The sequence below is a fragment of the Hemicordylus capensis genome, chromosome 6 (genome assembly GCF_027244095.1).
Source record: "Hemicordylus capensis ecotype Gifberg chromosome 6, rHemCap1.1.pri, whole genome shotgun sequence".
NCBI classification, from domain to species: domain Eukaryota; kingdom Metazoa; phylum Chordata; class Lepidosauria; order Squamata; family Cordylidae; genus Hemicordylus; species Hemicordylus capensis.
The window spans coordinates 18,468,120-18,493,005 of record NC_069662.1 but is presented as its reverse complement, the minus strand read 5'-3'; the positions used below and the strand labels follow the sequence as shown (position 1 = coordinate 18,493,005).

Genomic DNA, 24,886 nt, shown 5'->3' with positions numbered 1-24,886 from the left:
ATGGAATTCACACACAATGCTCACACTAAGATGAGCAAGCCAGGCTTTCCTGAGACATAAGAGGCCTTTACGGAGCCTCTCTGTCACTTGGTTAGCCAGCAAAGAACTCAGAGAGTTAGTTTCTATTCAGCACGGCAGCTTTAATTCCATACATCTCAGCCTTCAAATATCTTAAGAACATTAGTTTTTGTAGCCTCGGCTGGCACGGCGACCTCGAGCCCGTTCAAATTTGCGGCCCTTGGATCGGACGTATGGCCTGAAAAGTGGGAGATGAAAGAGAAGTTAGTAATTCCATCAAATCTCCTACTGCATAGACGTTTGGGGAGTGGGGGTGGGTGGGTATAAGAGACAAGCAGCAACTCCAGTACTGAGAAGGAACACTGAGCCATGAGATTCCTTGGCTCAGCTTCTTTCTGCTTCCCTGAAGAAACTCCCCCTCCGTTTAAGGACTCAATGGGTATGGCTCCAACTTCCTGCTACTTTAACTCACTAGACCAGGGACAGCCAACTTGAGGTTCTTTATAAACTGCTGCTGGGAACGATGGGAGTTGTAGTCCAGCAACAGCAGGAGAGCCTCACGCTGGCCCTTGCACTAGATTTTTCACATTTCCACAGCCAAGCTCCAGGGTGAAAAATGTTCAACAGTGCTAATGTCAGGAAAGATACAGGTTCCAGGATTCAGAATAACTACTGCCTGAGCAGAAAGAGTCACCTCAAGTGCCTTTTTCAAAAGTAGCCTGCTCCATGCTTCCTTAATTAGGGAGACAGTGCCTTAAAATGCTGACTGCTGCTGCTAACTGGGAGTGGGCGGGCTACTTTTGCAATGTTTTAACACTTTTTATAATACTTCATTACCTTGTATTTTCTGTTAATTGCTTTGAGAACTGTTTAGTACAGAGATGCGCAACTTCAGTCCTCCAGCTGCAGTCCTCCCATCATCCCCAGCCAAGCAGCCAAGAGTCTGGGATGATGGGAGTTGTAGTCTAAAATCTGCAGGAGGGCCAAGGTTGTGCAGCCCTGGTTTCGCAGAATGTCAGGACAGAAATGTTTTAAAAGCAAGAAGACAGGGGACAATCATTTTGCTCAATCTGAAGTGCTTGCTAGGAGAAAGGGAGTGTCTGGCTTGGACATGGGAAAGCCAGGGTCAGCTATAAAACTGGGTGACCTAGCTGGCTTTTCCAAGACTCATGTTTTGAGAACATATTGTGAGACTTGGTTCCCTGGAGGAAGGGTGCATTGAGACAAAATGTAACACGTATGATAAACAGAACTAGAAAGAAAAAGATCCTAACTGTTGGTAGAAGGCAAAGGCAATGCTGAAGCTTCCACAGGAAGAGAATAGAAAGTAAAGGTACCAATGCAGAGAGACAGAGGTCTAGAGTACTCACTTAGTGTGGCTATGGGGGGTGCCAGGGGCCTTGCCAAAATGCCGATAAACCCGACGAGCTTTCCTGGGCCCTGCATGGGGACAATTGGAAGAAGTGCTTCTGTCATACTGAAGTAGTAAGAGACTGTGGCCAATGAGCCTTTCTTAAAGACTGTAAAACACAGTAGTTTCTCCTAACTCACCAGAAAGCAAGACCGTTCCCTGGCCCTTGGGGGCAGCCATGGCCAACTGGTCAAAAGTCATAATCTGGCCTCCTGCTTTCAGAATGCGGGTACGGGCTCCCTCGGTCACTCGGAGAGCACAAACCTTGGAGGCAAAGGGAAAGTGGTTGGAACATGAGAACCCACAAATCTGACATTAAAAAAAGATTTACAGCTTCATCCACATCTTAATATAGCTAAGGCTCTAAAACTGTAGTCAATCTATTAGTTAAATCAAACATTTTGACCAATCAAAAAGACACTAATTAGTGTCAGCAGATACTTAAGAAGATACTTAATTAGGGCAGCAGATACTTAAGAAGCTTTACACGTATTAACAGAAGTACTCATGAAAACTGCAAATGAAAGACACCATGTAGAAGAGGCACCCCCTCCTCTGTGAGGGGGGATCCCTTTCTAGAAGTGATCCCTGCAACCATCCAGAAACAGCAGGAAGTATTCTTTTTCTGTACAAGTTTTTTGTATTTCAGTTGCTTACAACTCATTAATTAAAGTTTTTCTAACCAAGCTGCAGGCTTATATAACTAGCCATCTGGGATGGGTGCTACTGCACACATACAGACTAACCATTCGCTATCACATGCTTATTATGCATTCCAATAATAAAGTTTGAAGCCTCTTGACCTCACAGCCTTTCCCATCTGAGCGGCTCCTTCATCACTAATAAGTAGATAGGAGGAGGGGGTGGGGTATAAATATGTTTTTTAATTATTATTATAAAAAGTTTACACAGTCAGACAGGTATTATTGACTGGTTTGTTTTATCCAGACATCCAAGTCCTTCCCAAGGACCTGGGATGGCTGAATTTTATGGTCAATGTTGTTGCTGTTGTTATAGATATCATCGCAGAATATAGGCTGTTCCCAGTAAAGTTGCTTTTTGTAACTGGCTGATGGTGATTTCTGTGGCCCCTATGGTGTTGCGGTGCTCTTCAAGTTGTTTTGGAACTGCACCTAGGGCACCAATTACCACTGGGATTACTTTGGTCTTTTTCTGCCACAGCCTTTCAATTTCAATTTGTAGATTTATTATTATTACTATTATTATTAAGTTTCATGGCACATTGGCATCTAGGCTATCACACGATGCTCTAGATCACAGTTCAATCAACCTTCTACAGGTTCACTTTCAGGTCATGCATAGAAGCATCTTCTGTAAGTAGCCAGTTCTCGCAATCTTCAGAAGAGGTCAACCAGACTACTCTCTTTATAAACGTGAAGAAGGCATGCAAAGTAATGTATTCACTACGACATGTCCTTATTACCTTAAGTTTGGGGATTTCTTGGATGCGAACATCATCTGTAACTGTACCCACCACCACCGCGGTTTTGTTATCCCGGCCTGGGAGCTTCATCTTACGGATCTGGAGGGGGAAGAAGAGTGATTGGTTATCGTGCTTGTACCCATCAGCAAGTAACAATTCGCCCTGACAGTTAGGAATGCCTGCCCTTATCTTGTTTGACCCAGTAGAAGGAAGACGTACGAGAGAGGAGCTATCCCAGCTGGGATTGATAGGCATTGTGGAAATGGAGAGCTCAGGAATGGGATTGAGGAGCAGGCATCAGCACTCACCATGCGGGATATGGCTAGTGGAGGTCGGTTGGTGCGGCTCATGAAGAGCCTCTTGAGGATCACCTTGTTGAATTTTGCATTGGTCCTTCGAGCAAGAAACCTGTAAAGCTGAGGCAAAAAGGAGTTGAGAGGACTGCAGTTAAAAAAAAATCCCTACTGGGCAGTTTCTTCCCATAATTAAACCACTGGATAGGAACATAGGAAGCTGCAGTATACCAAGTCAGACCATTGGTCCCTCTAGCTCAGTACTGTCTATTCTGATTAGCAGCGGCTCTCCCAAGATTTCAGGCAGGAATCTTACTCAGCCCTACCTGGAGATGCCAGGGCTTGAACCTGGGACCTTCTACATGCAAAGCAGATGCTCTGCCACTGAGATACAGCCCCATTTCCAGTCATCTAGGGAACCTAAGGTTGGAGATACAGGACTATACTGACTTACAACAGCCTTCCAGGGTAGAGACCTGGAGATGCCAGGGAGTAAACCGGGGACCTTCGGCATGCAAAGCAGATGCTCTGCCACTGAGCCACAGTCCTTCTCAGCTGAATACCAGTTAATTGCCTGTACTTCCTAGATATGCCCCCAAAACCAGCTTCCCACATCTCCCATGACCCTTGAAATATAATCCACAAGTTTCTTCTTCTTCCTAAGGCCTGGTTCCCTCCAATACCTCCTTTGTGTTCTCCCCAAATTCATTAGGTTGTAACTTCTTTCATAAAGTGCCACAAATCCCCAATAAATAAGCAGGATGGGGAGAAGTCCAAAAGCTCCTTCGGAGGCCCTCCGGCACCCTTTGAGCCCATGGATCTTTGATCACCCTGCTCCTCACCTTGACCAGGAGACGAAGATAAATATCTTGACTCTTGGGCTCCTTGCGCCGAACCTTCCGGTCCTTGTTGTGGCGAATATCAACTCCCTGGAGTGGAGGAAGCGAGATATTAAAATTGGTAGGAATGTGCCAACAACCTCCAAGTTTGTTATACTACATGTCACACACAACCACTGTTCCCTCTAAGGCGTGCGCACGCTCACTAGTTTTTGGATGTCCACTCAGTTCATTTTAGATCCTGCTCAGGTTGAATCAAGAAGGCCCCACTCTGAATGCAAGTGTGCACACACTGCCTTGATACTGCTGCCCAGAACAAAACATTCTGCATAGAGATGGGGGGAAATCAGAGGGACCACTGCACACAACCCCTTCCGAATAGATACAGGAAGTACCTGTCTCGTTATACTGGGGCACCATTTATACTGTTATGGGCATGCGAGTGTCTTATGCCCATAAGGGACAAGAAGGGTGCCCCCCACCCCTTAAATTAATTTATTTTTAATTTGTTTTTAAAGATCTATCTTGCACCTTCATAAAAAGTCCTAGGGTGGCTTACGTGTTCAAATTAATAATAGAACCACCAACAATAAAACTGTATCTAAAGGCCTTCCTTCCTGAATAAAACACAGGGACATTGTTAGCTGTCATATACCGAGTCAGACCATTGGTCCATCTAGTTCAGTACTGTCTACACATACTGGCAGCAGCTTCTCCAATGCTGCAGGCAGGAGTCTCTCTCAGCATTATCTTGGAGATGCCAGGGAGGGAACTTGGAACCTTCTGCATGCAAGCAGGCAGGTGCTCTTCCCAGAGATTCCCATCCCCTAAGGGGAATATATTGAGGTGCTCATATGTAGTCTCCCATTCAAATGCAACCAGGGTGGACCCTGCTTAGCAAAGGGGACAATTCATGCTTGCTACCTCAAGACCAGCTCTCCTCCTGCAACATTCTACCAACTGTCTAAAATAGGAGAAAAGAACTCAACTAAGCCTCCCTTTGCAGAAGAAGAGGGCCACAGCAGAGTAAGCCCCCCCCCCGAGCCTGTGAGGCCACCAAACAAACGCAGGAGGCCCCCTCTGTCCGACCTTATAGGATGGCCAGATTCACAAGGGAGAAGGCGTTCCTTCAGGTACTCTGGCCCCAAACTGTGAAGGGCTTTAAAAGGTAATCACCAGCACTGAGTTGTGCCTGGAACCAAACTGGTAACCAGTGCAGCTCCTGCAAGACTGGTGTTATATGGTCTATAAGGTTTGACCCTGTCAAGACTCTCACTGCTGCATCTTGGACCAGTTCAAGCTTCCAGAATGTCTTCAAGGGCAGCCCCACGAAGAGTGCATTGCAGTAATCCAATCGAGATGTAACAAGAGCAAGAATCGCCACAGCCAGGTCTGCCTGGTCCAAGAGCGGACACAAATTGGAACCCCAAAGTTGCACAAAAGTGCACTCCCTCCCCCAAGCTACAGCAGACACCTGGGCATCCAGGTGTAACACTGGGTCAAGGAGGACTCCCAAGCTGCAAACCTGCACCTTCAAGGGGTGCAACCCTAACAAGAGCAGGATGATACATTACCTCATTATTTTTTATGAGCACCGATCAACAATCACCCTATGCTCATCTCCTCTAGCTGTCCACACACAGATCTTACTATCTCATCTCAAAGGCACTTCTCTCACATCTTCTGTGCATTGCAACATGCTCACCCCTCACATTTTCATATGTCCAGAGGGCCCATCAGGAGATGTGTCCTCTTGTCTCTATTTTTCTGTCTCTCCACTAACAACAGCTCCACCTCCTGCTTTTTAAGATGCCTTTTATATGCAAAAAGTTCCAGAATGCAACATAAAATTGTAGTTGTTCTATCCAGTTCTCACTACGACATACACCTCACTGGTTAGCACCTACAGTATTCGCTTAGGCCCCTGCCGTGTGCCTTTCTTGGGGTCTAATCAACTCCATTTTTACTCAAGAGGGATTACATTCTTGAGGAATGTATTATTTCAAGATCAATACTGTTGGATATGAGAGGTTCATGGTGGCAAAACATATATTTTGCCACCAGCGTGGTGGAGTGGTTAGAGTGCTGGACTAGGACCGGGGAGACCCGAGTTCAAATCCCCATTCAGCCATAATACGAGCTGGGTGACTCTGGGCCAGTCACTTCTCTCTCAGCCTAGCCTAGCCTACTTCACAGGGTTGTTGTGAAAGAGAAACTTAAGTATGTAACACTGGGCTCCTTGGAGGAAGAGCGGAATATAAATGTAATAATAATAATAATAATAATACAGTTTTGAAAGTGAATATCTGAAGTAAATGTTTTCTGTTTGCTTTCTTCCTTACTGCTAACTGGGCAAATAGCACCTTTAAAAGTGGTGGTTCTTTTATATTTAGCAGTATTTGTGTGGAGTGGGAGAGCAGCTCTCATTCAGCTCAGCACTGCCACTCTCCAGTGGCTGTTGCTGGAGGAGAGAGAGTGTGTGTGTGTGGGGGGGGGATCATGAGCCCTTTTGGGACAGTGAACCATTTTCTCATGCCACTCTGAGAATTTTGCTGAAGCAGTATATACATGCTTTTAATAATGCAGTTTTCTAATGGAGCATACCATAAGTCTCCCACACTTTCTCACTGGGCTTGTTCACTGTCATATGTTCCGCCCAGTTTTGGGCTGTATAAAAATGTTTGTTCGTTAAATACAACAAACCCCACAACCATATGAAACAGAAAACGTACACCTATTTCCTTCTGCCAGGCGGCAAGAGGCACACAAAAGTACTGAGGCTCCCCTCCTCTGCCACACCTTAAGTCAATCCCTCTTCAACTACGTTCCCTTAACCAACCCAACCCGGCAACGTTTCTGGGCCCAAATGCCATCCTACCACTAACAGCAGCCCTCTGTTCTCAAGGCCTTCCAACTTTTACAACCTCGGGATAAACCCGCCATTGCTAGCCCCCCGGGTGCTCCAGGCCCTTCTCAACACCGCCGCAAAACCACACGTTTCTCCGGCCGCCTCCTGAAGGAGGATTGCATCCGATTCAAATGCCACTCCGCTCTCAAGACTCACCATGGCGGCGTCAGCAGCCCCTGGAAGGAAGAGAAAGGAAGAGGCCGCAAGCGCGCAAGGAATTGTGGGAAAGAAAAGACGAGACCGGCCGGGAAGGAGAGTCTCTTCAATTCTCTATGGTAATACTAAAGTGTATCACAGAGGTCTCATAGAGTGCTAGATCGACACTTCCTTTGTCTAGAGACGGAACTTCCTGGTTATTTTTGATGCCGTTTTTATTTAAACTCAGCGAGCGGACTAAATGGGAGCAGTGCTCATGTAGAGAAGACAAAGTTGATACCTAGAGCTTCAGCGAAAACTGTGGGTGGACGGTAGTGTGCCGACTTTCTAACTTCATAAAACCAAAGGCAGGAGTTAGGAAGCTGCAATATACCGAGTCAGACCGTTAGTCCATCTAGCTCAGTTCATGCCCTTTCAAACACAGATCTTACAGTATCTGATAGTTAACATGTATTTGATATTCTTTTTAAAAAGTAAAATGTTTAATGCAAATATAGTCATTGTTATAATTTATTGTTATTTATTTATTATTTGTTCGACTTCTAGACCGCCCTTACAGAATAGCTAAGGGCGGTTCACAAATATCATAAAACAAAATCAATAATCGGGAATAAAAATTTTAAAATACAATAAAGCAGCTAAAAAAATGAAACAATTCCAAACCTTATATATAAAAATCGTATAATCCCAGTATTACAAGATCGCAGTGTAGCTGAGGCTGTGATAGTGTGGCTTATAACAATCCTGGAATGCAGTTCACCCTTATTATTCTCCTCATTGCAGTATTGGCTGAGGGCTGTAAACAGTAGATTCCCAAACTTTAAAGCAGGGTTCGTTCGTGTGCGACTCTTCGTCCATGTCTGTCTCTAGGAGCGGCGGATGCAGCATGCTCTAGGGAGCAATAAGCACTCTGGGGTTACTTGGAAGACCTCTGTAGAGCCTAGATTAGAAGACCCAAAGCGATACATGGGCGGGGAAGATTATCGGCACCGAATGCTCTTTGGCGGGACAGAGAGGTTAGTATATTGCACAGAGGTGCAAATGCTGTCCTCCTTCCTCTGAATTGCTAAAGGATGCTGGTAAGCTGAAAGATGACATATAAATAACTTTTAAATCGTTTAAATAAATAGGCAGCAGAGCACTGGCTGCTCTGGAGAGTCATTAAGCTGACACAGATATTATGTGTCGCAATGTTGCATGAAAGTTGCTTTTGCATCATGGATGGTAGCGCTTTCTAACACACGGCCTGCTTGCTTCGTGCTGTGCTTATTTGGTTGCCTTGGAGAGGAGCAACCAATCAAGCAATCAAAGCTCGCGTTCCCGTAACAAAGATGGTCGCCGCTCCTATTAACATTTAAGAAGTACGTAGCTGTTCCACGCCTTGACCACTTCCTAAACGGCCGCTTTCCCTCATTTAAGATGGCCACCTAGTAACTGTATTGCACGAAGCCGTGCATCTTCGCCCACATTCAAAATGGCTGCTTCGCCTTCGGTTGCCATTGTTTGGGACAAAATTACTGTTTTTTCACTTACTAAAGATGGCCGCTATTTACCGGGGAGAACGGATCAAGCCGCTTTCTACTTTGACCTTGCCCACACCCCAAGTCCTGCGACCCCTGACCGCTACGGAGAGAAGCCTACTTTTCGTAAAATAAATATTATCCCTTCATTAAAGCACCTCTTTTTTGTGGATAACGTCTCCTTTCATTTACTGTGTGATGACAATGTGGTGTGACGACTAGCTAAGTATTTATTTTCCCTCCCTTAGTTAACATGGCTGCACTCTTGCTTCGTTCGATCTGTGCCCTTGCCAAAGATGGCAGCCTCCATCACCGGTGCACAACAATTGTCTTGATGACATTTCTGATTGGGTTAGCCAAGAAGCTTCCACTCTCTGATAGGCTGGTAGGAACCTTTCCCCACCCCTTTCTGTCCTCACATTTCCCACCCCAGGTAGAAAACAAGAGCACTTCCGGGTTTAGTAGCAAAAGAGTGGGGCATGCACAGGGAGAGAGAGCGCAAAAGGAACGAAGAGGGGTGGAGCGTAAAGAATGAGGGACAAAAGAAGAATGTACTGAGACAAACAGGAAAAGGAGTTATTGATAGATCAACAGATGTGGAGAGGTGTTAGAAAGTGCATTGCTGGTAATCCCTCTTCTCTACTCCCACCCACCGCCTCACAGGCAGATTGCAAGCAGGTTCCATTTCTCCTCAATGAGGTCTTGTATGTATTGGACAAAAGCGTCTGGTGAGGGGGTGAGTCAGGTACTTTTAAGGAAAAAATGCATTTCAAAGCCCTCTGAATTTGTCTTGTTTTTGCAGCAGTTATAAATTTGTATTCCTTCCCCATTTCATTTATATGGGATGTGGAGTTATTTAAGAGTTTTCTTTCCCCTTCCCCTTTAAATGGTAGATATACAAGGGAATGGGAAAATTGCAATACAATCCAAACTGTCCTTAAGCCTTTGAAGTGATCCAGTTGGTGTGGAATTTTAGTCTGCTTAAACTGCTTCCTTCTGGAAATGCAGGGCCTGTTTCTTATGCCCCCCTTTTTCCAAATAGCACTTCCACAGTTTTCCTCCTCCTCCTTCCACTCTCCACATTCCTGAAACAGGTGAAATTGTTTTGGCATCCTTTATTCCACTTTGAGTTCAGGTTTCCCCACCCACCCCCAACCCTTTTTTGTCTTCTGATATCTGAGGGTTGGAGAAACATAACTATATAAAGGAGGTGGGAAACTGGGTATCTTCTATGAGTCATCCACAGCCAGTTTGATGAGAACTTCAGAGTTGGAAAAATTCCTTGGTAAATGTTTAAACTCTCCCCAAGGATGAAATTACTTTGCTGGAAACAAGATTGTCTGGCTCTGCATCTGAAACAACACCTGTTCTTGCTAGACAATACAGGATTTGACCTATGTTAGCTTTTATCCCTTCCTCTCTCCTCTGCTCTCCACCTGACTGTAGGGCATACTGCTTTCTTGTTCCAAATCTGTAGTAGCTCAGACAGGTCAGTTTTCATTCCTGTGAACTTTAATTATTATCCTGCCAAATATTTTTCCCTTTGTGGAAAAAGAGGTTGTGGCCTATGTGTCTGTTTTTCTTTCTTTCTTTTAAAACCTATTTGGTTTTCTGACACCAAAGTTCTTTCTAAATGGAAGCGAGGAGAGCTCTGGAAAGCACTTGAGTCTAAGCTGTGGAGGAAGTTTCTTAGTTAAAGGGTTGCATCGGCTTAGTAGGCTGAGGGGAAAATGTGGAGATGAAAATATTTTAAACCCTGCTCTTCAAATCCAGTGCCCTGGGGGAGAGGTGAGGTTTCCACTAGCTTAGAACTGGTTGCTTAAGAAGCACTTTAAAGAGGAGCAAGCAAAACCGCAAAGCTGGGGCTTCGTGGAGAGATGAACTTGGTTTTGGGGGCATGTCGGGAAGGCTCCGAGACCCTCCTCCATGGGGAATTTGGGGCCTATCCCCCCAAAGGGACTCGTTATGCCCTCAGCCTCACACGAACTGAATTGCACATCCAGCGCCTGGTGCCCAAGCCGGACACGGATCACCGGACTGTACTGCGACTGATTGATGTGCTGGGATGTCACACAATGCGCAGCCATATGATTGCGAACCAGTCAGCCTACTTCTGTGTCTATGCTTACCCACTGAAGAAGAAGAAGGTGGCAGTGGGCTCAGGACGGGCACGGCATCGGGCTGCAAAGACTTTCCAGGTTGATAGTGCAGAGTGCTATGAGGATAACCAAGTGGTTGCAGAGAAATGGGCGGCTGCCATCAAGTGCCTGGTGTTGGGAATTCCCATCTCCAGTGAAACAGGTAAGGGGTGCTCTGTCTCATCCTTGGTATTACTCCTTGCCCAGAAAGACCAGATGGCCTGGCTGCTGCCCTTAAGTGGCAGAGCCCTTCCTAGATTGCTTCCAACTGCAGGTGAATTATTACATACACACACACACACACTTTTTAAAACCATATTTACCCAAATCCAATATGAGAATTTCCCCCAGTTCTTTTCCTGTTAAGTATTGGAGGGTCATCTTGAATTCAGAGTCTTCTTTCTTTTGGGTAAATACAAATATAACTTTGTACTCTACAGTCTCCTAAAGATGTACCTGTTTGTATTGGTTGACTCTAAGGCATGTGTATGAGCTCACACGGTTTTTGATGTACGCTCAGTTCATTTTAGATCCCGCTCAGGTTTAATCAGGAAGGTCCCACTCTGAATGGATGTGCACACACATTGCCTTGATACTTCTGCCCAGAACAAAACTCATTCTGCACACAGATGAAAAAAATTAGAGATAACACTGCTTGTGGGAAGGGTCTGGTAGCACGGAACTAATACTGCTGATCCATATGTCGAGGCTGTATACATTATGGAGATCGGGGTAATTTGAAGCATCTTTGTTGTTTTTACCTTGTGCTATATAAAAGTTGAAAAACCAGAAATAATGAATGAGTTGCATTGAATAGGTAGTTTGTTTTTTAATTTAATGGGTGGCTCTTCTGGTTCTGTGATTCTCTTTGGCTGGTCTGAGGCCTGTCCATTTTAGGCCTGGTTTGCACCTGCGGCAGAATGAGCTGGTACAGACTGTGCCATTCCAGGCCAATGGTTGCCAGCTATATTTTGGGATGCTCCCTGAGATTTTTTAAAAAAAGTTATCTCTGCAAACGAGACAAAGAGAGAGAGTGAGAGAAGCAGACAAACTGCCATAGCTGCCTAAGGGCTTTGCTAGAATCTCTTCCCCAATATGCTAGATTTCTATTTATGGGGACCTTTAGTAGGGGAGTATTAAAGTGTGATTCCTCCAATTTGCTGTGTACATAAGAAGTTGCCATATACTGAGTCAGACCATTGGTCTATCTATAGCAGTATTGTCTGCACAGACTGGCAGCGGCTTCTCCAAGGTTGCAGGCAGGAATCTCTCTCAGCCCTATCTTGGAGATGCTGCCAGGGAGGGAACATGGAACCTTTCTTCTGCTCTTCCTAGAGTGGCTCCATCCCCTAAGGGGAATATCTTGCAGTGCTCACACTTCTAGTCTCCCATTCATATGCAACCAGGGTGGACCCTGCTTAGTTAAGGGACAAGTCATGCTTGCTGCCGCAAGACCAGCTCTCCTCTCCTATGTATGTAGACCAGACCCTGCAAGGAGAACGTGGTGGTGGAATGGATTGCACTACCTCAGACTGTGAGTGTGGGTGTCACTACTTTGTGAGTGTGGGTGTCACTACTTTGTGAGTGTGGGTGTCACTACTTTGTGAGTGTGGGTGTCACTACTTTGTGAGTGTGGGTGTCACTACTTTGTGAGTGTGGGTGTCACTACTTTGTGAGTGTGGGTGTCACTACTTTGTGAGTGTGGGTGTCACTACTTTGTGAGTGTGGGTGTCACTACTTTGTGAGTGTGGGTGTCACTACTTTGTGAGTGTGGGTGTCACTACTTTGTGAGTGTGGGTGTCACTACTTTGTGAGTGTGGGTGTCACTACTTTGTGAGTGTGGGTGTCACTACTTTGTGAGTGTGGGTGTCACTACTTTGTGAGTGTGGGTGTCACTACTTTGTGAGTGTGGGTGTCACTACTTTGTGAGTGTGGGTGTCACTACTTTGTGAGTGTGGGTGTCACTACTTTGTGAGTGTGGGTGTCACTACTTTGTGAGTGTGTTAACCCTCATTTGGATTTTGGGGTAGATCTCTACCCCTGGCTGTGTAACTATGTGTAAACAAGCAAACCACTGCACTCCCAGCTATGCTCGTGTTTTCATACTCTTACCTGCTCTGTAGTATGCAATATATCTACAGTTATGGCCCCTCACCAGTTATGATATTTATGTTGTTAATACAATTATGACACAGGGTAGAAAACCACCCCAAAATGAATGGACTCGCTTTGGTAGGGTGGTTTCTATCCCATTCCTATGTTAAGTCAATTGGGAGAAAAAACACTTCAGAAATGAATGGATTTTCTATGTTGGGGTAGCTTATGCACAAGGAACTGTGTTTGTTATTAACTTGAAAAGGAACACTACGTTTTAATCCTAAATAAGGAGCAATTCCTTGAAATAGGGAACAGTTGGCAACCTTCAGCCACCTCTCTACAAGCTATTTTTCTGTATTTGGTGCTTTTCAAAAACATATAGGGAAGCATTCAGAAATGTGCCCCCCCCTCCATGCACACACACTTGCAGCCTAGCATGGGGTACAGTTCATACTACTGAATCCAGGCTCCTCCCAACCTCATTCTACTGCTTATGCAGACCAGGCCTTATGAAGGAGCCTTTTTAGCAACATTAGGAGTACATAGTGAATTTGGTGTTCAGAACATCTTGGCCTCCAAAGATGATAAGCCTCTTATACCCACGTGGAGCATGTTCCACAACCTAGAGGTGACAACTGAGTAAGCCCAATCCCATGTCACCACCAGATGAACTGGTAGCACCTGAAGATGGACCTTTCCTGATGACCTTAATGAGTGGTGAGGATCTTGCAGGGTAAGGTGCTTTCGCAGGTAACCTGGCCTAAGCTGTTCAAGGGCTTTAAAGGTAATAACCAGCACTTCATGTTTCACTCAGGAACATACCGGCAGCCTGTGCAATTGTTTAAGAACAAGCATAATGTGCTCTGAGTTACCCTGGAGACCAGTCTGGCTGCTGCATTTTGAACCTAACTGTACTTTCTGAACTATGTACAAAGGCAGCCCTACATAGAACACATAACAGTAGTCCAGCCTAGAGGCTGGTTATTTATTTATCTTATTTCTGTACCGCCTGATATGTACATCTCTAGGCGGTGTACAAAATTTAAAATATTTAAAAGTCACAAGTTAAAATACATGACATAAAAACAATAGAATAAAATAGTTATTAAAACAAGTTTTTAAAATTATTAAAATTATAATTAAGACTGCGAAAACAGGAATGTCTTAAGGTTCTTCCTGAAAACAAACAGATAAGGAGATACTCTTATTTCAGTAGGGAGCATATTCCAAAGGCCTGGGGCAGCCACAGAGAAAGCCCAGTTGTAGGTTGCCACCAAACGAGCCAGTGGCATCCGTAACCAGGCCTTTCCAGAAGATCATAACAGGCGGCAGGGTTTATGACAAAGGAGGTGCTCTCAAATAGCCTGGACCTAAGCCATTAAGGGCTTTGTAGGTAAGAATTGGCACTTTGTATTTCACCCGGAAACATATTGGTAGCCAGGGCAGTTCTTTCAAAATGGGTGTTATGTGGTCCCTTCATGTTGTCCCAGAGACCAATCTGGTTGCTGCATTCTGTACTAATTGTAGTTTCCAGACTACGTTCAAAGGCAGCCCCACATAGCACAGATTGCAGTAGTTAAGCCTGGAGGTTACCAGCATATGTCCCACTGTTTTAAGGTCATTCACCTCTAGAAATGGACATAGCTGACGTATCAGCCGAAGCTGATAAAAAGCGCTCCTGGCCACCACCTCAACCTGAGAAACCAGGGAGAGCTTTGTGTCCAGGAGCACTCCCAAGCTACATACCTGATCTTTCAGGGGGAGTGTAACCTCATCCAGAACAGGCATATCTAAACGATCTCTTTGGTCTTGCCCCTCCCCACAGTCAGCACCTCCATCTTATTTGGATTAAACTTCAGTTTGTTATCCCTCATCCAGCCCATTACTGCCTCCAGGCAGGCATTTAGGGAAGATATGTCACTTCCTGATGAGGTTGGCATGGAGAAGTCCATCTGGGTATCGTCAGCATATTGATAACACCCAGCATCAAACCTCCTGATGATCTCTCCCAGCGGTTTCATGTACATGTTAAAAAGCATTGGAGACAGTATGAAGCCTTGTGGAACTCCACACTTCAGCTTTCACTTAGCAGAACAACCATCTTCAAGCGACACCACCTGGAATCTGCCAGAGAGGTAGGAGTGGAACCCCTGTAAAACAGTGCCACCCAATCCCACCTCCCTCAGGTGGTCCAGAAGGATACCATGGTCGATAATATCAAAAGCCGCAGAGAGATCCAAAAGGATCAGCAGAGTCATGCTCCCTCTGTCGATAGTCAGTTGGAGATCATCCATCAGACCGACCAAGGCAGTCTAAACCCCATAGCCCATACAAAAGCCAGTTTGAAATGGATCTAGATAATCTGCATCATCCAAAACTGCCTGGAGCTGAGAGGCCACCACCCACTCAACCACCTTGCCCAACCATGGAAGATTAGAAACAGGTCTGTAATTAGCTAACTCTGAGGGATCCAGTGTAGCTTTCTTCAAAAGTGGTCTAATAATAGTCTCCTTAAGATAAGGAGGTATCCTGTCTTCCTTCAGAGAAGCATCCTCTATAATAAAGAGCTTGGTTGTAATCCCGTGTCCCTGCCCGTGTCTTTCTCAGACTGGGAGGTCAGAAGGACTGGCCCAGGCCCCTCCCACCCCCCCTCTCAAAAGGATGCTTGCAAACAGGAGGGTCTGGGGAAAGGTTTAATGTTGGGGGGAGCGGTGGCTGTCCGGCAGCCGGCCGCAACAACGGACAAGCGGCGGCAGCGGCCACGGCAGGCCGCATGGCGGGCCCGCCGCGGTCGGCAAAGGAACCAGTCGCCGCCTCCTGCTGCTGCTTCGCCGCCGCTTCCGAAACTGATCACTTAACTGTTTGACGCCCGGGAGGAGGAGCGGAGGGCCGGTAAGAAAGAAAGAAAATGCGGGGGGGCAGGGGGGAGGGGCAAGAGGGAGTAGGGCAGGGGGAGGGGCAAGAGGGAGTGGGGGAGGGGGAAGGGCAAGAGGGAGGGGCAAGGGCTGGAAGGAGTGGGGCATGGGGGAGGGGCAAGGGCAAGAAGGAGTGGGGTGGGGGAGGGGAAAGGGCAAGAGGGAGTGGGGCGGGGGAGGGGAAAGAGGGAGTGGCAAGGGCAGGGGGCAGGGGGAGGGGCAAGGGCAGGAGGGAGTGCGGCAGGGGGGAGGGGCAAGGGCAGGAGGGAGTGCGGCAGGGGGGAGGGGCAAGAGGAAGTGGGGCATGGGGGAGGAACTCTCCCCTACTAGCGCCCGTTATTTTAATGGGCTTGAAAACACTAGTTTATAATATTTACCAGACCCTCTCTGATAATGATTATCTCATGTGATAAGCCAAGTTGGGCAAGGGTCAAGAAAAAACTGTCTGAAGCAGTTTCTCCACTTCCTCAGGAGTCACAAACTGAAAATGATCCAATCTAACTCCATGAGAGGAGTTGCTGAACACCTCCACAATAGACTCTGCAGTAACTGTGGAATCCAGTTTGGCCCGAATAGCTCAGTATTATCTACACTGACTGGTAGTGGCTTTCCAAGGTTTCAGGTGGGATTCTTTTCCAACCTTACCTAGAGATGCCAGGAAGTGAACCTGGTGTCTTCCGTATGCAAGCATGGAGATGCTGTTCAATTGATCTATGGCCTTATCCCCTAAGGGAAATATCTTACAGTGCTCATACTGTATAGTCACCCATCCAAATGCAAACCAAGGTGGCTCTGCTTAGCAAAGGGGACAATTCATGCTAACTGACACAAGATCAGCTCTTCTCCCCATAATGTGCAGGAATTTCTTCATAGGACCATAGAAAGCTGCCTTATACCAAGTCAGAGCATGGGGCTAGCTCAGTATTGTCTATGCTGACTGACAGCGGTTCTCCAAGGTTTTAGGCAGGAATCTCTTGCAGCCCTTCTTGGAGATGCTAGGGATTGAACCTGGTACCTCCTGCATGCAGAGAAGATGCTCTAATAATAATAAATGCATTTGACTGCTTCATAACAAATTGTTCTCTGGGCAACTCAGAAAGTAATACAATTGAATAAAACATACAGTCAAGACATTAAAACAAAATATTACAATACAAAAACCTTTAAAAAACATTTTTTTAAAAAACCCTTTTAAAACACCTGGGTGAACAGAAAGGCCTTCACCGGGCATCTAAAAACAGAGTGATGAATGCCAGATGACCCTCACTGGGGAAGCTATTCCATTTTGGGGGGGAATTCTTATGGAGGCTGTACCAGTGAGCTATGGTCCCTTTTCCCACAGCCTCTTTTCTGGCACATAGGCAGAATTCTTAGGAGATAAACGGGTCTTCTGTCATATATATTGGCCATTGGGATATGATGATTGGGATGAGCCATACCCTGCTTACCACTCTGAGACACTGCTAATGAGTGGGGTCTGTTCCCAGAACTAGGGAAGTTTAATAATTATATATGACTTTGGGGACCAGTTTTATAGAGAATGGTGTTCTCTCTTCCATTTTAAGCTGTCACTGCAACCACTGCTTTTCTTGCTTAGGTTTGTGTCCTGACAGCCTTTTGGTAGTATAACTGAGGGCTGCGTGGGGAGAAGTATAACTCACAGGACACTGAGTGAACTTTAAAATAATACAAAGTTGAGTTGGTTTGTGTAGAGTAGCTTAGGGGTTTCTCTGCCAAAGCAGGGCTATACAAGCATAATGGTTTCTATAACACTGTATCAAACTTAGTCCTTTAACAGAAGCTATACTTGTATGTTGCTGAGGTGCCTGTGTTGGATTCAACAAGTGTTCCCTGACTCTTAGCCCTTTTACTGGGGAAAACCACCCTGGTTGAAAATCCATGTATATACCACATACATCATCAGCATTCTTACGTAAGAGTCACGCTGGCTAAAGAGAGGTGTTCACTGGTGTGTACCACTTACTACCCACCTCCCAATACCCAACCCAGAGACCTTCACTAGAGATCCTATCCCTAGCCGGGAGCAAGATGGCGACGGGTTAACAGCTCAACTCCCAAGCTCCTGCTTTTACCTGGACTTCCCCCCCTCCCCGGACATGCTATCCAAATGATTGGAAACAATTGCAGAAAAGTCCTAACAGCAAGAGCCTTCCCGAGCATGGCGGGGGACACGGAAGAAGAAACAGCTGCAGATCAAAAACTCCACCCCTGCCCCCAGGCAGTGACGGGAGATTCATTTACTGTGAGTACTAAGAACAGATTCACAGCCCTGGCCACGGAAGCTCCCTCCCCCACGACAAAGGGGGGTGCTTCACACAAGCCGGCACCTCAGAAGGCAGATACAAAACAAACTACCTTGAAACTTGTCTTGAGAGAGCCAAGCAGGGAAACTCCTTGAAACGGGGCCGGAGGTTTTATAGCTCCTGACCATGCACCTTACTCCCCGCCTGACCTTGTCACCCAGCAGCTAAGCGACACCTGTTTAATTTCTGCAGAGTCTCTGATCATTATCCTGGGGAGACTGAGCAAAATTGGAGGGAAATTAGAGAATTTAACACACAGGCCTTTGCCCATTTCACTGCTTTTGAGAAGGGGTTAAAAGCTCAGCCGACATCAACAGCTCCTGGACGGCTCCTCCCTCTGTGTCTGGCTCTTGCTACACGGGGTGTGTTCTTAAGTACCTGGAAGTGACATGGATATGAAGCTGCAAATAATTTTGCAGACCCACCAAATTCTTATTCAAAAGTTAAGTAGTCCTTAATATGTACATAAGAACATAGGAGCGGCCCTGCTGGATCTGGGCGGGGCCCGTCTGATCCAGCGTCTCGTTTCGCGTGTGGCCCGCCAGATGCCCCTTGGGAACCCACAGGCAGGAGGTGTGTGCATGCCCTCTCTCCTGCTGTTGCTTCCCTTCAGCTGGTGTTGGGAGGCATCGTGTTTCTGGGGCTAGAGGTGGCTCACAGCCATCAGACTAGTGGCCACTGATATACCTGTAATCCTGAGTATTAGTCAGGATTCTGAATTCTATACTCTCAGCATAGAACCTGTTCATGAATACCATGTTAATGTTTAATTAAAAACAGGGCAAACCCTTGGAAACCAGCTGGATGAGAGCAGACCCCAACAGAACACCACACCCAGCTTTGTGGCTAGCAACAGGGTAGGCCGCCTCCAATGAATTGCAGCAGGATGGAAATCTTCACCATAGTGGGCAAAGAAGTGTCATATGGCAGACTAGTCAGCCTTCAGGAATCAGGAGGAAATTAATTTCGCACCAGAAAGTAGTCAGTTTTTAGTTCTTGGTTTAAACCACTGTAAAAATAATGGAAAATTCAGAAAGCTCTTCTCTTTGAAACACGGTTCTATTATAAGCCCAGAATTTTGATGAAGGTTTCAGCATGTGATCCCGTAATATTTTAAAGTGCCATTCAGAGCTGCCTTTTCCTCTGGTATGTGGCTAGGCTAGTTTGCTGGAGTCATTTGGAATGGCTATAGAGATTGATGCTAATTTCTCAAGACATCAGGCCAGTCTTGGATAATTGGTACCCTCTTCAGGAACCTTGGTATAATTCACCTTGTTGGCTCCTTCTCACTGCTTGAAGGGTGGGAATACTTGGCAGGACAGACTTGCTAACATTCAAGTTTCTTTCAGTCTGTAATTATATGAATACAATGTCTTCAAAGGAGTTTGCAGGCCTTCCTTCATGCTCAAAAATGCTGACATGCCAGATTATTAGTTCATAAGTGAAGGCATAATAGATTATTATTCTTATATTGCTATAAGCACCCAAAGGGGGTTTCAGCCTGGGCCTTCCGACAGATGGCAAAGAAGAAGAAGAAGAAGTTGGATGGATACCCAGAGGTGCACCTAGGTGATTTTGGAGCCTGGACCTAAAGGCCTTTGGAGCCGCCACCCCCCACCCACCCACCACTGCTAATTCAGCATCATTTTTTTAACACGTAGGTTCTTGAGAACACAAACCACACCACCCAGGATGGAGTAAAGAGGATTTGGGGGGCACCAGGGGTGTAGAGGCCCTGGGCTTCAGCCCCAAAGTCCAGGGGTAAGAGCGCCTCTGCTGATACCCAAAACCACCTAGGAGAAAAAGAGGAAAGCTCTAAAGAATGCAGGTGATATAAGATTTATTAAGATCATTTTGGTAATAAATCTTACAAATAAATGTAAGATTTATTTGACTCCTCCCTTTTTCTCTTATACCCGTTGGTTAGAATGGGTCACATGCTACTTGCTGAGTGCTATCAGCGTTTCCAGCGGAGGTTTTCTTATTAAACTGAGCAGCAAGACAAGTCTGCTGCTGGCTCTCTGTGATAAACTATGTTTGCACTGCCTCTGCCTTGCCTTGTTCTATGCATCCCTGGCCAGAGTTTGGTATAACAGTTCTGGAGCAATTTGAGGGGGAAGTCCGTATATCTCTAAATCCAAAGGTACAGGTAGTCCTTTGTGACTGACAGCAGAGGTGGATGTTGATCTGCTTCTCTGATCCTCCTATATGCCTGTGTTCAGTGGCATCCTGCACTGTTTGGTACATGCAGATGTCCAACGTCTACCCATTTTTTCCCCACACAGTATGTTCCAGTGCAGGTTCAGAGAGAGAAAAACCATTTTGCATGTGCTCAATGCAATAGCCCTATGGTATTATGTACTCAATATAATTGCTGGAGGTGAGGCATGTGCAAGAAAGAGGGATTATAAGAGGAAAGAACAAATGAACAGTCAGTGAGAAGAGATGTGAATTTTTAGCAGAGAGAAAGAGCATATCTTATGTGCTTAATATTGCAGATTAATGCTGCCAGGCAGAGACAAGACCAATAGCCTTCTACAACCCTGTTATAGCTACAAGCACAAAAGCTGCAGTTATCAAGGTTTTGTTACCTAGAGTGCCTCATTTGGGAGAAAAGTATATCGATTCTAATTAATGCATATGATTTTAAGATTTTAACCACTTAAAGCTTTTATATAGTCTCACACATTTTAACCTTCTACACTAATTTTACCCATTTTATTAACTGCAGTTTTAAGACAGCTCACCACAGTTTAACAGTAGCTGTATAACAGTATAATGCTTTTAGCCTTTCTACTCTCACCGTTCTCACAGTAAATGTAATCTACTTTATGCTGGACAAATACCTTGATTGATTGATTGATTGATTGACTGATTGATTAAAAAAAACAAATTCTTATCCAATTCCCTTGGAAGAACTCTCATTTATGGGCAAGGAAAAAAAATATTCTCACATCCCTCTCAGAACTCTTAAAGCAACAAATTGGACCCATAAAGCTGGAGAACGTTCATTTCCTGCCAACTCAATCAGATTATAAAAGGCTTTTTCTAACCTTTAAGTCAACCCATGTGCCTTCACAGCTTCTTCGCTCAGCCCAGCGTCTACGGCAATTTAATTTAAGTTCTCATCGCGTCTTTAAGGACTTTGGTACTAGATCATTAATCACGGGCTTGCTAATTACCAACAATAATAAACTGGTCAACTACACGACCAATAAATTACCCCTCTCCAGCCATATCAGCTCCTCACAAGCTCAGACACTGAAGGCTAAACCAAGGCCGAAGTAACAAGACATAACAATCTTTCCAACCAAGATAAACTCCAACCAACAATCTGCAGAGACTGCTAATTCCCAGCCCCACAGCCAAGATGAACGACTACAGTTAAAAAATAGGCTCAGCTCACTGTGCTTATGCAGAGACTAAGCCCACAGCTGAAGATACAAAGGGATGTGTGTCTAGACTCTGAAAGCAAGTCTAGATTCCGACTCTATATTTAGACTCTAGATCTAGACTCTAGATTCCGAAAGCGAGCTGGAACAGGAAATGGAAGTTCAACCATTGTGTTTTCCTCCCAAATGGCTCTTAAAAGTCCATTCTTCAGATTTTAAAACTGAATCCGGCATGGAATCTGAATTAGAAAGTGACTGTGTCTGATCCCCTAGGCTTCCCCCTGCCTCCACTGGATGTCTTCGGACAATTGGAACAAAGGTCCCAGATACAGTAGACATGCACCCGGGAGTGATTCTTGCCTCTGATCCACACTTTGATAGTGTTACTACTCTCCTCGCCTGAGACAGGCTGCCTGCGTCATGGACTCCCCTGGCCCTCCCTGCAGTGCCTCCTCTTATGTCAGTAGGGCCGGCCTCTACGATGGAATTCCCAACTCACACAAACATCTTGTCAACCAATGGAGTGAAGGACAGATCCCCTCAACTTCACCCCCCACCACCACCACCTAAAGAATCCCTATGCTGTCCCTCCGCTAATTCAAGGGATGCACCATCCGCTCTGCAAGAGATGGGAACTGAGGTACACATGACCAGTGAAGCTCAACCTGAGACTATGGACGAGTTGAACCACCAGGACACTCCACCAGGGACAGTGTGCACCCAAGTACCTCCCACTGATCTCCCTGGTATGGGGACCCAGGCCCTTTCTGTAGGCCCAGAGGACATCAACACTCAAGATATGGGTCCAGGAACTGCCCCCCCCCCGGACAGTATTGAGCCGAGTACCCAAGATAGTCTACCAGAGAGTGTGAGCACTCAGGACTCTTCTACTGACCTTCCTGGACTGGATCCAGGCCAGTTGGCCGATGGGACAGAAGTGAGGGACTGAGGGCAACATCTGTATCCCTGGGGATGGATAGACAGATCCTGAAAGATATCCCCCACCTTCATAGAGCCTCTCTGCTCTGATACCAGTTCACAGTCCAATACCATGATATCTAGAAGACCAGCATAAGGAAGCCCTCTTCTCCTAGAATGTGGCTGGATGGGCCGCATCCGCAAGGGATGCCTGATTAACTGATTACCTGGCCCTCCATGACTTCATTCTAATACAGGAATCATGGAAAACAAAGGAAATATTAATGGATTTCTTTCATTCTCACCTAGGGCCAAGCCAGGGATGGGCCATGGAAGATTAAAAGGCGGTTTGGGGATACAAGTTTCCTCTGCTCTTCATGCATCAACAAGATTTCTTCCACCACTCAAACACTATGCAGTGTTAATCCAATTCAGTCGCTGCTCCTTGCTGATAAATAATACTTATCTCCCTTCACAACAGCAGAAACCCCAGATTAGAACCATCTGGTCTGAATTGGAAACCTATGCTGCCGACTGCAGTCTTTTCCCACCCTGACACACTGATGGTCCTGGGTAGTGACTTCAACGCTAGGTTGGGTCCTGATTATCATACCCTGTATATGAAACATCAGGGCCCCCCTCCCAACCTCAAGGCTGATTTACTCCTTCCCAAGCGAATTACAAAGGACCGGAGGACAAACTTTGCGGGACTCTGTTTGGCACAAATAGCTAACCTTTTCATCCTAAATGGCGCTGCCAATGGCGATCAGCCAGGAGAATTTACCTACAGGTGAAACTCGGAAAATTAGAATATAGTGCAAAAGTCCATTAATTTCAGTGATGCAAATTAAAAGGTGAAACTGATATATGAGACAGACGCATTACATGCAAAGCAAGATAAGTCAAGCCTTAATTTATTATAATTGTGATGATCATGGCGTACAGCTTATGAAAACCCCAAATCCACAATCTCAGAAAATTAGAATATTACATGGAACCAAGAAGACAAGGATTGAAGAATAGAACAATATCGGACCTCTGAAAAGTATAAGCATGCATATGTATTCAGTACTTGGTTTGGGCCCCTTTTGCAGCAATTACTGTCTCAATGCGGCGTGGCATGGATGCTATCAGCCTGTGGCACTGATGAGGTATTATGGAAGACCAGGATGCTTCATTAGCAGCCTTCAGCAATTCTGCATTGTTTGGTCTCATGTCTCTCATCCTTCTCTTGGCAATGCCCCATAGATTCTCTATGGGGTCAGGTCAGGCGAGTTTGCTGGCCAATCAAGCACAGTACACTGATTACTTTTCAGAGGTCCGATATTGTTCTATTCTTCAATCCTTGTCTTCTTGGTTCCATGTAATAGTCTAATTTTCTGAGATTGTGGATTTGGGGTTTTCATGAGCTGTACGCCATGATCATCACAATTATAACAAATTAAGGCTTGACTTATCTCGCTTTGCATGTAATGCGTCTGTCTCATATATCAGTTTCACCTTTTAATTTGCATCACTGAAATTAATGGACTTTTGCACGATATTCTAATTTTCCGAGTTTCACCTGTATCTCTCAAGCTCAAGAATGAGCACTGTTAATTACATAATCATATCCAGAGATCTGCTTCCTTTTGTTGAGAGCCTAGAGGTTGTTCCTAAATTTGACAGCAATCACTTTCCAACCTTCCTTCAATTAAAGTCTCTCAGCTACACTGAAGACCGCGATCAGCCCCCAGACTCCTTGGCATGGAAAACCCTTTGTCATGTCAAATGGATTCCCCAACTTGATCAAGTGATAACTGGGCTGCTTGCCTCAGAGAACTTTCAACCTCTCCAACTGCCCCTGATGACAGCCGAACCCACTCACACCCCGGCACATCCTGGAGATTTACAGTGCCCTAGTTGGTGAGCTTCAACGGCACCTAAAACAAAAAAGTAGTGCACCGCTGTGACAGAGTTATCACCACTCCAAATCTTGGTTTAATAAAGACTGTGAACATTTAAAAAGCTCTTACCAGAACCTACCAGGTCTATAAACAGTGGACCAATGACAGTGAAGGACCTCCTTCAGCAGAAGAGGAGTTAAGAAAAAATAAGCCATGAAAGACAACTTGGCACAACTCATCCAGGCAATCCGTACAAATGATTCAGCTGCATTCTGGTGCATCACCACGTGCAGCCATTGCAACAGCACAACCAATCTAGATTGCTATATCCTACCCCCCCCCCCCCACAGGAATTTGGGGGAAACACTTCCATGAACTCTACAAGGATTCTTCCGCAGAAGGCAGATACCCTGGGCAAGCTATAGAGGACATGACTGCGTGGACACTAGTGACAACATCCACGATCAAGAGCCTTGTCGCCCAACGGAGAACCTTATCCCACCTGAGGCCATTAAAAACAATCTGGATTGGTGGGCCCCACTTCTGGCCTCACTATTAACTTTCATTGATACACATGGCCGTATCCCCATGGACGGGGGGACAACAACTATTGTTCCCATTTTCAGA

General features: G+C 45.7%; 2 protein-coding genes and 1 long non-coding RNA gene across 3 annotated transcripts in view; 1 reads left to right on the top strand and 2 right to left on the bottom strand.

The window, feature by feature from the left end:
• Window positions 1–119: 119 nt before the first annotated feature.
• Window positions 120–7,201, bottom strand: RPL18 (ribosomal protein L18). Its single transcript, XM_053263581.1, has 7 exons — window positions 7,070–7,201; window positions 4,009–4,095; window positions 3,182–3,289; window positions 2,874–2,972; window positions 1,570–1,693; window positions 1,389–1,458; window positions 120–256 (listed from the first exon to the last, which is right to left on the bottom strand). The coding sequence occupies exons 1-7, from the start codon at window positions 7,070–7,072 to the stop codon at window positions 181–183; spliced, it is 567 nt and encodes a 188-aa protein (XP_053119556.1). The 5' UTR covers window positions 7,073–7,201; the 3' UTR covers window positions 120–180.
• A 364-nt stretch (window positions 7,202–7,565) lies between these two features.
• LOC128330525 (uncharacterized) lies at window positions 7,566–8,822 on the bottom strand. The gene is made up of 2 exons (XR_008310131.1): window positions 8,748–8,822; window positions 7,566–7,960 (listed from the first exon to the last, which is right to left on the bottom strand). It is a non-coding gene; the product is annotated as an uncharacterized LOC128330525 (long non-coding RNA).
• Window positions 8,823–8,969: 147 nt separating this feature from the next.
• SPHK2 (sphingosine kinase 2) overlaps window positions 8,970–24,886 on the top strand; it is a 34,102-nt gene continuing 18,185 nt past the window's right edge. Inside the window, exon 1 of the mRNA XM_053262035.1 lies at window positions 8,970–10,890. Within this exon, the coding sequence (XP_053118010.1) occupies window positions 10,467–10,890 (424 nt within the window). The 5' untranslated portion in view covers window positions 8,970–10,466. The remainder of the gene's footprint in view (window positions 10,891–24,886) is intronic.